Raw genomic sequence first — 17,485 nt, 5'->3', positions numbered from 1 at the left:
GAAGGAATGACGGCTTTATGATCACTTGGAGCATTTTTCACATCACCCAAACCTTCGGCACTTGGCAGTATCCAAAAAGACCTTAATCGTTGTTCTACGCCTCCGTTTCATTGAGATGATATGAGCTTTATATTTTCGCTGAGTTGGCACAACATGTGCCCAAGTGCTGGGGTTGCATTCTCTCGTGTTAGTAACACTGCTATCGCGTCCACGTTTTTTGCTGAGCCGAGCACTTGATCCCCTTTTATAGCCCGCGCCGGGCATATCGTTTTATTCGTGTAAATCAAGTCTAATTGTCCGAATTTCTTTGGGTCAAATTTCTTTCTTCTTATTTTTCTTTCACTTGGTTGTTATACGGACAATTATGTGTCATATAAGTCTGATGACACATTTATAAATCTCCCCTCCCTTCTGCCGCACGCTTGAATCAGGAATAATAAAAGCAAAAGAGCTCGTGTGTCTCATGCGATTCGGACAAGTTCACGAATTACGTTTCTGTCGGTTGGGGGAATGAAAGAGAACATTCCCATAGTACTATGAATGCAGATACGTGTCGTACACGCACACGGATGCCAGGGATCATTTGAGGGGCGCCACTAGTCACAGTTTGTGGTTTTTCTTCAGGACATGCTTAGTGCACCGTTTTCCCGCTCTACCGTATAAACGCACCAGTAGTCTATACCGCGTTAGCAATAACTCAGATATTCGTCATTTTGATTTATGTATATATGTAAAAGTAAAAATATTCACTGTGTATTAATTTGAGACTATTGATGGTAAGCTTTTGAATTATTGAAAGTGCGCAGACCGTTTTTCTATTTTTCTCTTTCAGTCGAACGTAATTTTGTTTCCCCTTATTTCCTTTTTTTCTTAAATTCAACTAGATTTTCATCGAGGTAGGTAGTAGAGCGCAGCGAGTGTTCGGGCCATGCCACGAAGGTATGTTGAGGAAGAAAACGTTCACCCACTGACCAACGCCATCGTACTAACCTTTCATAATACATCAGCCCCAGCCATTGACTCTCGTCGCGTTCAGTGTCTTTCATCGCTAATTCCGATACTTTTACCAAGTTTTTCATCCGCTCTCGACTTACATGCGTTAATTCTAATCTTTTGATAACCTCGTGCTTTTATTGTGATCATTCGAAAGACAATAGTTTTGTGTATTCAGCTAGTGGGAACCCGGCGCGCGCCGAGGTAACCTAAAAGGTAAAAGCAGTAATCGGGATAAGTATGTGTAAAAAAAATTTCAGTCGGTTACGTTTTAGTTGGCTAAATATCACTACTAAGGTATCATTAAGACACACGTTATCGAGTGAATTCATCTTTTCCGCTACAGACTAGAATATTAATCAAGTAAAATATGCGATATTTGTACGCAAATACTGTTCGTTCTGCTGAGTACCGTGCTAACTTTCAAATTGATATTCGAAGTTTTCGAGTCCTTAATCTTTCGTTATTTTTAAAAAAAATCTAAGCAATCCACTATTGTACGTTAATCGCTAAATTTACGTTTAGTTCATTCTTCAAATGTTCGACCTATTTTTAGGTTGCATTTCTCAATTTTACAACTTCTTTATGATAAAATATCGAATTAATTAATGTTTTGTGAGTGCTACCACATGCAGTCTGAGAATATGCTCTAATACAATATTTTATTCTTCTTTTCTTGTCTGTATTTTTTCAGGTGTAGTTCTGCAAAAAATCGTGATGCGTTGGAGGTTCGGCGGTCCCTGTCCAAAAACCGACCGGAAGTCAGCTTTGCAAAAACAGTTTGTGTGACAAAAACGATTGAAAAGGACCAAAAACAAAACGAGAAAGACTATCGTTACAGACTTTTGTTTAAAAAAACATTAAACAGCTACAAATTGAATACTAAACCTCAATTTAAATCCAAGAAAAACTGCAGTTATCCTGGAACTCCTGGTGACAGGAGTTTGGCAAACATAAAGAAAGAGAAATCGAAAATAAATAAATAAATAAAAATAGGGGGGGCTGTTTGACCGATGGACAAACGGAAGATGATGCCTAAACGCCCTCGTATGGAGAACCTGCGGGGTCCAATTGCTAATGGACCCATTCAGACACGACCGCTCGTGGCCCTTCTTGATGGGCGAGACTGTTCCATTGAAATGCCTATACTCAAAGATGTTGCAACAGTGGCCTTCTGCGACGCTCAATCCACTTCAGAGATTCACGAAAAGGTAAGTTGGAGTAATGCTGCGCTGTATGTGATGTCGAAATTATACTTTTTCAGCTAAACATTATGCTTTGTTTATTTTTCCAAGGTTAAATTAAGTTTGTTTTTATTCCATAGATTTGCATCAAGATAATATCAGAGGAGATAACATTCTTGTGATATATTAAGTTTTATTTATTAAAAACAAATGCATAACGTATATTAATGCAGTAAAAAAAATTAGTTACGGGTTTGGAAAACTTGGAAAAGTCACTAAATTCTGAAAATGAAAATATGTACAAATATTATGGTTGTTAAAATATTGCACTTTAATATTTTTATCTGCCTAATTAAATCTTGAATTCTTCAATCGTGAATACAAAAATATTTATATAAATCTTGTATACTTGTGGTCAACCGACCATAGTAGCATCGTACACAGCGTACGAGATTATGGAACAGGAGTGCTTCATAACGAAACTCCAGTGCATCAATGAGGATCTGAGCGGTAACTCGCCAAAATCATAAGACGGGTCATATCATTCAGGTGCAAATCGTCCAGTTAAGGTTCAAATTTGGTCTAGCTACACCTTGACAAGGCTTTCTAGAGATGTCCTTGTCACATGTGCAAAAGCGGGTGTTTTCATTAAATATCTTGAGACAGCTGCAGACGCATAATAATTGTTATTAATCATATCTCTCTCTCACCCCGCTCAAGCTATCGGCTTATGGGGACATACCCGAAAGAGTATAATGTGACTGATAGTTGTTATTGTTGTTGTTGTCATTGTTGTTATTTCAAAAAAATTGAATTCGATTGAATTTACTTGGCGAGGTAAAAAAATGTCATCAAATATTGTGGAATATTATTGTAATACTGGTAAGGATAGATTTAAATTTCCGTTGTTTTTGTTAGACTTTTTCAAATTGAAGTGGTGACCACTTTGTTATAGCATATTTTTTTTTTTTTTTTTTTTGAATATAAGTTGAGGGTATCTATTGCTTAGGGAAAATCTAATAATGAGAATTTTCCATGTTCTGGAATAGTGAGAATATTGTCAGGGACCTTTGTTTTGTGTAAGGAGTTTCTCAATTCTTTATTTTCCAGTCTTTTCATAATAAAAATGTTTCATTCGGCAATTTTTTTATCTAGAGTTTGCAGGCACTCTGCTTCCTTGAATCACTTTCATCCTAGAATAATAAATATATCAGTGCGAACCTGGCTGCCTCCATTATGTTAGACAAATAACTGATTCAATTAATAGAAGAGATTCAATTACTCGTTAAAAAACTGAACTCAATTAGATTATAGAAAACTCGGAATTTGCAAGGAGTGTTATATTACATAGCCGTGTTCAAACATCTAATGTACGTATTACGTTCCTTTGGCATTAAAAATTTTCTAGTGCATCTCGAGTGACCTAATCATTTTTATTATAAAATAGCCAGTACTCCATAAACTGCAAAAAAAAAATCAACTTCTCTTCCCTTGTGATGTACAGCTGCCGATCTTCTACTAACGTTGCGTTAACTTTGGTAATCTGCTATACACTGAACATGATTGAAGGCACGAGAGCAAGTTTAGTTGTACTTATCTGCCCGACTTGGAAATTCAGTACGAAAATGAAAATACGAAATTTGAAGTAATCATGTCAATTTCAAATTATAATCGAATGTTTTTGTTCACTATAATATTTTTATTTCTAGGTATTAAACGAAGCGGTGGGTGCGCTGATGTGGCACACTATCATACTGACAAAGGAGGACCTCGAAAAATTTAAAACTCTGCGTATCATTGTGAGGATTGGATCCGGAGTGGACAATATCGACGTTAAAGCAGCTGGCGAACTTGGAATTGCTGTCTGCAATGTACCTGGCTACGGAGTTGAAGAGGTTGCAGATACTACTTTATGTCTGATTCTAAATCTTTACCGACGTACCTATTGGCTTGCAAACATGGTTCGTGAAGGCAAGAAATTCACAGGGCCTGAACAGGTGATTATTGTGACGAAATTAGAATTGTATCACAAAAGTTTGTTGAAATATTTTTCTTTTTGTTACCTGTATCTTCCGATAATTCCTGATACATTGGGTCAATTTAAATACGACAAGTCATGTTTTACACACTCTAAAATTTAATTAAATCATGCTTGAAAATGGAAATAAATTTCAAAATAGTTAATCTAGATTTGCAACATCAATATGCAGAAGCCCTTTTTATGGTACTCCATTTCCACTAATCACAGCTTATGCGCCTTCAGATGCTAAAATCAATTGATATTGATGATGAATTAGATTATCGAGAAAGAAATAATGTTTTTGAAAATGTTCCACATTCCTTTTACCATTAGTTTATAATTGGGACTTAATTTGAATGTTTATAAATAAACTTTATTTGGAGGATAGTTTTCGATAAGGTTCTCTTTACCATTTCAATTAACTTCCTCCCTTATGACATACAAAAATGTAATGTTTGATATCAAAAACTTGAATAATAAATGTTTGTGGTTGGTAATAATTTAGGTGAGAGAGGCAGCGCAAGGATGTGCAAGGATACGTGGTGATACACTCGGTATCGTGGGGCTTGGTAGGATTGGTTCGGCAGTTGCTCTACGTGCCAAAGCCTTTGGTTTCAATGTCATTTTCTATGACCCATACCTTCCTGATGGCATTGAAAAATCTCTGGGTCTGACCAGGGTTTATACATTACAGGTAAATTTATCAACTGACGTATAATCATTATATTATTCAAAGCAGGTAATTTAGCCAGCAGCTTGCTTGTATTGTCATCTTGTATCTACCAGATTGTTTCAACAATGAATGTTATGATATTCGATACTTTCACTTCACCATAAATTATTAATATCCATGTCTTAAATATATCTTCGTTTTTGTACTTAGGACCTCCTATTTCAATCAGACTGTGTATCTCTACACTGTACCTTGAACGAACACAATCATCACCTAATCAACGAATTTACGATTAAACAGGTAATTAACTATTTTAAGCGGGTAAATGAGAAGAAGTTGAAATTTAATGACTAGCTATTGTTAAATAAACGTTGATGAGATAAGAGATGATCTTTTCGAGGAACCAAACTTCACAGATTTTTAGCACGCTTTTGACATTGAACAATAATGTGATCACAGAATTATGCTGGAACACATTTTTTTTTCTTTTTTTTTTTTTTCCTACAAAACTGGTACGTTGGCAAATATGTGAAATCCTACTTTAATTCGGACTATAATCTGCTCTAAAGTGCTATGGACTTGAGGAATTATACACTTTGAGGCACTGTTCCGACCCATGTGAAGTAACTGTACTGGCATTAACAATAGTATGGGGATCCGTTAAACCATGTATCGTATAGGTACGGCGCCTTGTTACAATTTGATGTTTAAGTGAAGCCTCAAGAGATACCATCTCACAGTTTCAGTTTCGACGAATAACAGCGCCCTTCTGTAACAGAAGTCAGCAGTCGGCTTACATATTTTCTGTTTTGTATTAGGATCTTGCTAGAGTAATGGAATAATTGATGTCAAACTGTCGATTACTTCATCGTTAATAATATATGTCAATGATCCTTGATAAATACTCGAACTGTAGATGGATTTGATTTTTAGCACTAGTTTTCTGCTATTACACGAAATTTGAACGCGCAATGATACAGACTCACTATTGATACTAAGAAAATTGAAAAAATATGAATATTTTTGTCTTGTGAAACTACATTAAACTAGTTTTTCATACAAAGCCAGTCACCAATGATATTGTTGATAAAAATGAGCACCATTCAGTGAAAACTGTTGCAATCATTATATTATGTAATTTTTTCCCTTTAATTAAGAATGACTGCGATGTTTAGATTTATTCAATTGATGTTGCAGAATGTATAACATGATATGAATAATAGTAATGTTTATTCTAATTTAGATGAGACCAGGAGCGTTTTTGGTCAACACAGCGCGAGGTGGCTTAGTTGATGATGATGCGCTCGCAGCAGCACTTAAACAAGAGCGTATTCGTGCTGCAGCGTTAGATGTCCATGAGAACGAACCCTACAATGTCTTTCAGGGTCAGTCCGCCCAATGTGAGTTCTATTTGGCCTAACAAAACCTTACCCAATTAATATCTACTATCCAATATCACTCTACTCATATGCATCAAACAATTACCGTATTGCTCCGAGTAAAAACGGCCCCGCATATAAGACGACCCCCAATTCTGAGACAATATTTCAGGGTATTTTTTTTAGTTACCCGCACATAAAACGGGTCCGCGCATAAGACTAGGACAATTTTGGCGGGTGATGTCAACGACAAAAAACTGGCTTATATTCAGAACAATATGGTACCTATTTAGTGTTTTCTCAGTTCTTCAATGTGTAAAGTGACGAAATAGTTGATCCATATAATGGTTAATTATCACTAGCGCATTATTGCCCATTTTGATATGTTGCCTTACGTATTTTACGATGCTCAAGTTTTTGTGCTCATGATGTAGAGATTGAAATAGTTATGAACCATTTCATGTATTCTTTGCTTGATTGAGTCAAATTTAAGTCGAAATCTGTGCTCCAATGTATCTATAAATGGAATGGGTACAATTATTGGTGATAACTATATTCCATTTACATAATTGGTAATTAGATTCTTGTGTCTATGAGATCACTTTTTTTGCGTAGATATCATGATCCCTCATCCTTAAATCCTGTTGAATAAACATTTTTTTTACCCTACTGCTTGTATGTATGTGCATCCAACAATATCATGTATGAAATCTGTTCTGTTTCGAATTCAAGGCAGTGCAGGAAATTCGAAATTTTTAATTGCGGAGTGATTTATTGCCACTTCAAAATATTGTATGCTGTTTGCACATGTCTGCTGAACTTTGAAAATCTATATTTTTAATGAATTTTACTTTGATGTATATACTTGCATAAAGCTTATTACTTCAAATTATTTCTATTGTCATTGATTAGTAATTGTCATTTTTCAAAACAGATGAACAGCTTATTGCAATACATTTGGAAATGTGAATTGAGGTTCAGTTCTTGAAGTAACTAAATCACCTTCTCTATATCAAATCGGTGATCAACTATATCAAAATTGTTTTTATGTTCGCACCAATGAAATACTGCCGATTGTTCAGAATTCTATGTTTATCCGGAGGCTTATTCCTGAGTTTGAATTGAAATACTGGACTTCATGAAGCTGAAGCTAGCAGCCAGAGTTTGCAGCCAAACGTGTTAAACTTTTTGGAAATAGAAAAATGTAGTTCAGTTTAATCCTCACAATTTTAGAAAAGAATTAGTGGTTCAAGGTATTTCACAAAATTTAAATTTTCAAACTTCATTACCTTATTTGAATGAACAGTAGAACGTTTGGCTGCTAATTCTGGCTGCTAGCTTCAGCCTCGTTTGAATTTTATCAATCAATACGTCTAGCCATTCAGAGTTTTGAAAATATTTGATTGTTGTAACTCTGCAACTTCAACAATTGTACGAGTTTTACGTTTTTCTTTGAAAACAAGTGATAGTCTCTTATCGGAGCACTGCTGCTGTACAACAGTGGGATGTAATGTTTGCTGGACAAATATTTCTTTAATCAGTAATCTTGTTGCTACTGGGTTTTGTTTTTCTAAAAACAAGTCACAGATTTAATTTTTTCAAACACAGACGGGTGACAGAATCAGGAAATTACTGAATTTTTGGGCTCTGGAAAACTTCGGGAAATTAGTCGAGTCCTCATCAAACTCAGGGACATATTGGAAAGATATTTCTGTGTGGTCTACCAAAACTATTTCAGTGTTATCAATAATAATGAACGATAAGTTAAATTTTCATTCATTTGAGATAAAACGAATCATTTTTCAATTTTCACTTTGATGTAACATCTGCTTGATTTTATTGCATCATTCTCTACAAGTTACCTTGAACAGAATTTACATGCCCATTTCTGAAGCATGATAGTAGGTATTAATGGTCAAAAAATGGCCGGGAACTTTGGGAAAATGGCTTCTGGAAATCAATGAGATCTTAGGAAATGTACTTTGATTTCTTTCACCACCCTGAAAGTGCATTGATTTCGGTATAACTTGCTTTGACTAAAACTTCTGAAGCTGTGTTAATACCCTGTTTCTATGATGGCTCAACAGTTTCATTAAAAAGTCTACAATATCAATAACATTATAGTATTTTAACTTTAGTGTCTTTTTCGGTTTGCTGTACCTAGCATCTAATATTTCTACCATCAAATTTTAGAATCGTGACTGGATTAATTATTTAAGATTATGATTTTAATATCGATGATGCATAATCTTGGTTTATTTGTTGGGCACGATTGCAAAGCAGAGAGCCCATTCAATATGTAATTGCATGACACGTTGCCTTGTGAGTCCTGAATTACAGGTGAACTGCTTGTCGAATTTGGATGAACCTTGGACAGCATGATGTATGAAATTATTCAAGCTTCCAACACTTCCAATTATAAAACGGCAAATTGTTTTACTTTTGAATAATTATATTGTGTATCCTAAATTCTAGAAAAAATGGCTGAACCAATTCCCATAAAATGTTATGCTGCATTAGCTATTTTTTTAGAGACGAGCCATGAAACTTTTGGAACTTCTTTTACTACCAGCTACTTAGGTGCTGAGTCACGAAGAAAACACTTTATTTGATTCGAATGAAATTTTGAAAGGACATAAAGTATGTGATCATGGACACCATTTTTTTCAGTAATTTGCAGCTTTGGGTTACCATCTAGTGGCCGTTGAAACTTGACATAAATTGATAACACTTAATAAAAATATATTGATTGGTGAATGAAACGAACGATTCTCAAGTTTTGATATTCTACTACAATATACAGTGATTTATGTACGTATAATTAACAATTGAAATAGGTTTTAATTCATTCTTTGAATTTTTTATTTATATTTCAATTTGTCCCAATATCTCTCACCACTTTTACACGCAATTTTTCAAGTATATCATTTTGCCCTGGTCTACTTTATCCAAACATTCTACAAATCAAACTGAGCGATTTTTAGAAGCTATAAATGCAATTGTGTGATTGTGCCCATTGCAAAAACAGCCAAGCTTTTTTGTTCTCTGGTTAGCATTGTTTTCGAATACATCGAATTTCTCTACGCAATAATCTATTTCACAAGAATATCAGAATAACGTAGGATATTTGATTTATATCATTTGCCGAAGCATTCTAAGCAATTGTTTCATCAATCACGCTAAGCATTTCCTTGAAATAGCTTGAACAATATTCGCAAAAAGTTTTCAGATCCCCTATTGCACGTATGTTTGTAATTCAGTTTGTGTTGCTGACTTTTTCATTTTTGAATATTGTTCATGAAGTCTTATTTTAATTTTATTTGGAAGAATAATAATTTTAGGTTTATGTAAACAACGTCTAACCTCCACATTAAGCCATACTATTTTCCCAAATATGGTTGATTTCATGCAATAGTCGATTTCATGCAATAGTCGATTTTGAAAATTCCATGCGCAATTATAACAACATTTCCTAAATCGCATGGAAATCGTATCCATAGTGTCAGAAAAATATCTGTATATAGAACAGTGAATGAAGTTCCATCACTGTGTGTCGTCGAAGCTTTAGAGAATTTGATGGAAAAGTGAAAATTCAATGTTTAGGTCCGTTGAAGGATGCACCAAATCTGTTGTGCACACCACATGCTGCGTTCTATAGTGACGCAAGCTGCACAGAACTTCGCGAAATGGCTGCCAGTGAAATACGACGTGCTATTGTCGGTCGCATTCCGGATTGTCTACGCAACTGTGTGAATAAGGAGTACTTCCTCTCATCTACTGGGTAAGTTATTTACTTATGGTCAGCATAGTGTGTAGAGAAGGGTGTTCTAGTCATGATATAGAAAAGTTCCAGCTAACAGCTTGTGACGGTTGCTCAAAACGTATGTGGGTATGTTTAATAATGGTTTAAATTTAAGAACAATGATAATAATTACAAAAAGTGAATGAGACGCCAAAATTGATAATAATATAATACGCTGATGTATAGTGGAAAGTTTTGTCCAGAATTACAGTTCTAATGTAACCTAATGATGGTTGTACATGTGCGATCCATAGGGATAGAGTTCTCAGTACTAACTATGAAAAATAAGTACACCTTTATAAAGAATAATTTTGGTATATCTTACGCATTTTATCACTTTGAACCAATTACGCAATTCAGATAACTTTCACTTTTTCAACATAACCCAGTAAGTGCAGTGTATTATTATTGGGTAAAAAATGTCATTGTCTCGTTAACTTTTTTTTTTTTTATATTGCTGAAGATTCATTCTAACTATTTTCACAATCTATCGCATTCACTATTAATCCTAGGGGTGTGCGAGTACTTGCTTCAAATTTTGAATACTAAAACCTTAACCACGCCTGTCTAAAATTTGGAATTCATGAACTGAACAGAATTTCTCAACTAATGAACATTTTTCTATTTCTATACAATTTTTATTTTTCACCATGAATTCATTTCATCACTTAATGTTACCTAATATTTTGTAATACTTATGCTTTTTTTTTTTTTGTATATAACATGGCGTTTTTGAAATTCTGAAGATTCGTCAACTCCAAATTAACGAATCTTGAACACCTGTATTTTCAATCTTCTATCTTATGTTTCTGCTTATTTAACGTATCATTAAATATCTTGAAATGAAAATGATGTGCGGTCAAAATGTATTTTAATTTGGATAATTACTAGAAAAGTCATCTAATTGTCTTTAAATTTTGTATTTCAAATTTCACAATTTGTATTGTGTGCAGTTAGAACATTGATATTCTTGAAAGAATATGTATGATTCATTCGAAACTTGAACGCAGGTTTTTTGCAATGATGTTTCACCTGTCTGGTGTTCACCAATTTGGTTTCTTTCCTCATACACAATCAGTATATTGATCGAAATCAAGTAGATTAAAGATCATAAGTAAATCAAATGATACTTCGATCTTTCAACTTGTATAATTATTCACCTATATTTCGTGATTGAAGTATCGTTATTTTTAAGATACAATGTTAACAACTTATAACGTAACTTATTACTGAGAAAAATCGTCATCTGTAATTGAAAGAAGATTACATTGTTACGTATATTTATTTTTTATAAATCCAGCTTCACGTATTTCCACATTATATTGAGTGAATATTATTTTTTTTTCATTTGACGAGAAATTTGACAGACCAGGCGTGCTTGTATTATTATGCTTACTGGTTTGATGGCAATATGAATATTTTGATGCACATTGCACTTTTTAGGATTTTGCGCGGTTTGTAGTTGATCTGTCCATTTAGGGAAATTGAGGAAATTATCAAAACATGACTGAATTCAGACGACTTTTTTTATATGAATTTTATTTAATATAAGTAACTGATTATTGAATGTGGATTGTAATACTATAACATCTCTTATATTTTATTGTTTACTTCGGAGTCCCAATACACCCAGATTTGCAGTCATTACCACGCCATTTGCGTCAAATTCAATTTCTGTATTGTTTGCATGATTGTGAAAATGCTCTTATAAAGTCCAAATGTTTCTTTTTGAATTTTATACAAATTGTTAGATCAGCGTTGCAATTAAAATCTCTGCAATTACCATATGGTAATTATTGTCAAATATTTTAATAGGGTTGTGATGGAGCCAATGCATGGGCAAGAGCAATGTCCATGATAAATGACATAATTTTCTTAGATTAGTATGGGCCACAACGATCACTTTTGGCCTAGAAGAAAGCATTTCTAATCGAAAATTTCGCATTTAGAACAAAGAACAGTATCAATTCTGAGATTCAATGAACATAGATAGAAAAAAAAATTTACCGCGCGCGAAGTGTATCACACGAATATTTCAGTAATTTATACCAGAATGTTGGAACCAATTTTTGTGCTGTATTAATCTTTCTAGTTTACTTCCAAATATAATTAATGCTTGCCTGGAATACAAGGATCACCGATTAACTTTTGGTTTAAAAAACTATGCAAATATTTAGTACGCAGCTGCTTGACAATTGTCCATGACACCTTTCGTACAGCCGGTGTACATCCGAGTAAAATCATTTCTGATCCTCCTAATTTTAGCGGGTCAGAAATAAGGTTGGCAGCACTAGCGTCTAACTTATACCTATTGAATATCATATGCCATATCTGCTCGATGTACCAATGCGATTGGTTACAAGCTGCTGGAGCCAACCTCATTTTGACCTGCTTAAACTAAGACGGCGGTCAGAATCGACTTAACTTGGGTGTACTTTATAGTCTTGCTTTTATGCTTTCTGTTTTCCTAATCTCAGTTAACTTGAGGTGACTCATGTTCTCCAAGATTTTATGAAATGCATTTTCGTCTACACAATCTGATAATAACGGTACATCTTTTTCCAATTGTACCTAATAGGGTTTTTAAATCATGATACTTTTCCTGATGAAAAACAGAAATAATTGAATAGAAATTAGTTTTCTGCCGTTTTCTGGTTTAACTGCGTTTATTTACTTATTAGTATGGAGTTCAGCATGCGGGAATATATTCAATCTGGGCTTCAGAAAAAATCTCAATTAATCAAATATCTTAAAAGATATACAAATGTGAAAATTAATTCATTATTGAAAATCATTTTTGTTTCAGACTATGTCTGACATACTTTTGCAAGCTGAATGTACTACTAACTGGTTTTAATCAATATCATTCATTATATCAAAGCTGTGAGATATATTTTTTTTTTTTTTTTTAAGTCAGATTGTATGAAATCAGCTCTGAATTATTTGTTATTTGAATTTCGTCAATTTAATTGTCATTTTTCAATTCTACAGGTCAAAAGATGTCATATATAGATCCCTTGATTAATTCCAAAGGGGTTGAGAATTTTGCCCAAATAAAATAGGTAAGGCTATAGCCTTCAAATTAAAAACAAAAACAAAAACAAAAATAAATGATTATAACAAGAAAAATGAAAACCTCAGAAATATATTGAAAGTTACATTCTCAGGCATATTTGGTTGAGAACAAATACTGCGAAAATATTGTTGTATAATTTACAGAGAATACGAATTTTTCAGTAAAGAACAGCATTGTTTGCATTTGATAACGCAATAAAAACATACAAGGAAGAAAAAATACGATATTAAATAGTAAAGAAAATTCGAATTCTCGCTGAATTTAGTTCAGAAAAATTTCGTAATATCAAAAATGATTGTCGCAAACCCCTGTTTAATAGTAAACGTACCTATATTCAGAAATTTTACGTCCCACCTTTCTCTATTTCTTTAGCCCTGTGAAATACGCATGATACAAACCATTTTTTCGTTTGCTTTTTTTCAGTAGTTATCCAGAAGGGATTAACGGTGGTTACTACGCAGGAACTCTGCCTGTACAGCAAGCGCATTCGACGACCCCTCATGACTCGGCCCCGCCGCCTCCCAGTGGTCACTCAGTTGTCGGAGGGGGTGGAGGAGGCGGTGGGCCTAATTCTTCCACAGGGGGCGGAGGTGGAGGTGGACCCACGGGACCAACTGGCCCCTCAGTCGGTGGCGGAGGTGCAGGAGGTCCAGCTTCCGCGCCTTCAGCCGGTGGGTTGCCCGTTCTACCCCACAGCATAGTAAGCGATCCTGACCCCCGACCTAGTCCCTCTGCCCCTAGCCCACGTTGACCTTGAACCCCTGATCTTTGGAATCCTCACACTCCACTTTGCTCTACCCTTTTCCCATCCCATCACATTTCCTTAACCAATTCACATTGCCCCTGACCTTGACAAAAAAAAAAGAAAAAAAAAAACGTGAAAATCATAACATGAAAGAAAAAAAAAACAAGCAACAACAAAAGGGTTCTATGCAAGGCAACCCCATTCTTTCCATTATTTTTGAAAAATTTTTCGTCAGCAAAAACAAAATGAGAAAAAAATTACTCAAACTACGTTATTATAATAGCATCTCTTTGTAGTTGCTGTTTACATTTGTGGATTTTTTGATCTTTTATTGCGCATTGAAACGTACAACACCTCTCCTAGCCAATCAGAACGTTATATGGATCGGTACATGACAATTGCAACAAGTGTAGCTGTTTTAATGGAAATTCAAATCGATAGTAGCACATTGAACAAGGATGGGTGACTGACTGACATATATCATGCTTGCACCCAATGATATTGTGTTTGCAAGAATACATTATCATCTGCCAATTTGTTATGTATTGGGATATGTTTTAGCATACAATCAAAATCCACTGACGTGTTTATCAGTAACCATTGTACTTTTGGAAACTCACAGGAGCATCACGTATTTTTCTATATCAAAAATGTACCATATTAGGCATTTTCGGCTTACATGTTTGTGCTATTTGCAAATGGTTACTAAGCTTGGTATGTATTTTGTAAATGGCCTAAAAGTTCTTGTCAAACATTTACAAGTCAATATCGTTACTGCGCTGGTATTTCAGATGTTACACAGCACTAATCCCAATGTCTACCAAATTTACTTACTTGTGGCACATTCTGTACAAAATTAAGGGGGAAATTAATTGGAATACAATTGTTGCGTAAATACAATTTTTTCTCATCTAAGAAGTTGAATTGTGTGAAAAATTTGAGAAATGCATGATTAGTATTTGTATTTACAAAATTGAAACGTTTCGTTTTCTCAAATTTAAGCCTGTGTAACAAAAAGAAGCTGTCATATGAAAAAATGATGTTAACATTATGACCTATACCAATTTTTACAGTAGTGTGGCTATGCAGTTTCTGTATTTCGAACAGGCATATTATGTTTACTTCGAAAATTTTATATACTGAGTATTTACTTAAAGTTGTTACGGCTGATTGGGGGCTGCACCGCAAATGAAAAAAATATCGTATTGAGGCGAAAAAAAAAGTTCCAAACTACAAATACAGTTAATTTTTTACTTGAAGAACAAAATTTGTAATTGAATGAAACGTGAAAGCCTGTACGAATTTTTTTTTTCCTTACGTCAATTCAAAGATTGTGAGATAATTCTCGAAAATATTAGACCATTCTAGTTTTTCACACCTGTAAAGTGCGTAAAGTCACAGCTACGGCAAGTCAAGTTGATTAACTGTAGGGTTACGGAACAGCAGAACCGTGAAAAATAGAGGTAAGGATGCCGTGCACCAGGATTCCAAAACGTCCGTGAAATTGCAGTCAGGAGACGTTATAATTTTATTCGCGTGCAGTGTGACTGCTGTTAGTCTATGGAGCGTTGATTGTCTGATGGTCTCGAATATGAGCGAAACCGCGGTAGATTCTATAGCAATTATAATAGCAGCTAAACATTGTTCGGAAGATTAATAGCGTTCGGGCTGCACTTGGAAAAAATATAACCGCATACTCGCTGCAATTCTACCGGCGTTTGTCATCAACCATTATCCACGAAGTTCAATCGTTACTATCTCTATTTTTCATGAAAAGAACATTGACCGAAAGCCAGATTAATCTCTAAAATTTTCGAGTATACATCGAGAACTTTTGTGTCGAAGTATTTCTTTTTTCTTTTGGCACTGATACTATATATAAAAATAAAACAGCAACTTGTGCTTTTCGGTGAATATTATCGATTAAGAATTTAAGCGAGAGAGCAAAAGTGAGAAAGAGAGAGAAAGTGAGATCGCGAGAAAATGAATGAACGAGAGAGAACGAGATATAGAACAAGCAGAAACAAGTTTTATTAATTGATAATTATAATATGATTAATTATTATATTAAGTAAAGTAATGCGATATTACGAACAGTTGATTCTATTATCGAGAGGCAAATCCATGAATAAAAATGGAAATTTTTTTTGAGAATAATTATGGAAAGCGATGATAATAATAATTGAATAAAAAAGAAAAAAAAATATTAAAAAATCTATTTTAGAGACATACACATATCTATTCAGTTGTTTCGATCTGTTTTTCAATTTTAATCACTGAAATTAAAATTAATTCATTTCCTAGGGTAGATCAGCAAGAAAATGTAGTTATGTGATATGCCTCCAGATTATTTTTATCTATCTGGACTCTTTTTAGAATTGAGCTATCAATGGCAGCTGCAAAGTACGTGAATGCTTGAAGTAGATCGACATATTGCGGTTTCAAAACATAAAGTGCTATTCTCAGAACACTAAAAGAGGTGTTTTCACCCAAATCGGTATCAATTTATGTTACATGCTAGCTGGAAATTAATACCAAGCAGGAATACCAACTTTGTTGATGAGTGAGCTGTAAAAATTTCGAGTAGCTACACGGATAAAACATTTGATACCAACAAACGTTTTATAATATGAATTTTATTCTTTCATGTTGCTCTGCATTTTCCGAAAATTAATCATTTCGAAGTTAATTGAACAATTTGATAGCTATTGCGTTTTGATTGAAATTTCAGCATGATAAGTTGGTTTTATTTCGAAACTTAATGTGTATATTGTTGATATTTTCTAAGAAACTATTTTACGCAAATGAAGTGCACTGATAAGAAATGAAATCGGGAATTAGCAGGTGCTCGAAACTTTACTTTATGCTTTCATAAATTGGGGAATACTATCGACTTAACGATGGATGCGTAGATGCTTATCTGGATGCTTATCACTTAACATAATTCTGTTTATCACGTATACGTGGTAAACCTTGAGAATATCATCAATAGTATTATAATGCATTCATATATTGTTGAAATCTTGGAAAAAGTATGACGATCTCGACAACGGTTATAATTAGTTGTTAGTTCAAAGTAAAAGGTGTAATTGTCATTATACTCGATTGTCAAACTGAGTGTTAAATAGATAAGTTTGTATTTATGGTACGTGATTAACAGAATTCAACTCATGTAGATCCACCCTATGTTATACCTTTTTTTTTTCGACCATTAGAGAAAATGATAAAAAAAAAACAAATGAAAGCAAAAAATAATAATAAAATAATATCATTCCAAGTGGCATGAGAATCTGACGCAAAAAAAAAAATAAAAGTTTGACTATGGATATACGAGGAGTTGTAGAATGAAATAAACTATGAAGCATCACACACATATACACACTCCTGGGACATGCGTACACAGGTACACAGACACTCTCACACCCATTCATACCGTGAGACAGAGGCACATATACATTTTTAAACGGAAATTCACGACGTGCAGTCTGTGCGTGACGAGATGGTCTCTGAATCACATGATTATTTAGAAATCTAGATGACAGGACCAACTTATTACGTCAGATCGGTACAAAGTTCGTAACGTAAAAACATTATACATACATTTTTGTTTCTT

General features: G+C 34.2%; 1 protein-coding gene across 10 annotated transcripts in view; it reads left to right on the top strand.

The window, feature by feature from the left end:
• Positions 1-17,485, top strand: part of CtBP (C-terminal binding protein) — a 46,225-nt gene that overhangs the window by 26,649 nt on the left and 2,091 nt on the right. Inside the window, exons 1-9 of one of the 10 annotated variants that reach the window (XM_046614125.2) lie at positions 689-776; positions 885-939; positions 1,688-2,204; positions 3,887-4,174; positions 4,703-4,891; positions 5,081-5,170; positions 6,114-6,270; positions 9,853-10,030; positions 13,551-14,074. In XM_046614125.2, coding sequence (XP_046470081.1) covers positions 2,007-2,204; positions 3,887-4,174; positions 4,703-4,891; positions 5,081-5,170; positions 6,114-6,270; positions 9,853-10,030; positions 13,551-13,878 — 1,428 coding nt within the window. In that variant the 5' untranslated portion in view covers positions 689-776; positions 885-939; positions 1,688-2,006 and the 3' untranslated portion in view covers positions 13,879-14,074. Of the gene's footprint in view, positions 1-661; positions 777-884; positions 940-969; positions 1,232-1,687; positions 2,205-3,886; positions 4,175-4,702; positions 4,892-5,080; positions 5,171-6,113; positions 6,271-9,852; positions 10,031-13,042; positions 13,114-13,550; positions 14,075-17,485 lie in introns of those variants that run through there. The other 9 variants (XM_046614189.2, XM_046614198.2, XM_046614144.2 and 6 more) reach the window with 9 other exon arrangements.

The sequence above is a fragment of the Neodiprion pinetum genome, chromosome 1 (assembly GCF_021155775.2).
Source record: "Neodiprion pinetum isolate iyNeoPine1 chromosome 1, iyNeoPine1.2, whole genome shotgun sequence".
Classification (NCBI taxonomy): domain Eukaryota; kingdom Metazoa; phylum Arthropoda; class Insecta; order Hymenoptera; family Diprionidae; genus Neodiprion; species Neodiprion pinetum.
Note: the sequence above shows the minus strand (reverse complement) of the source record. Positions and strands in the feature narration are given on the sequence as shown.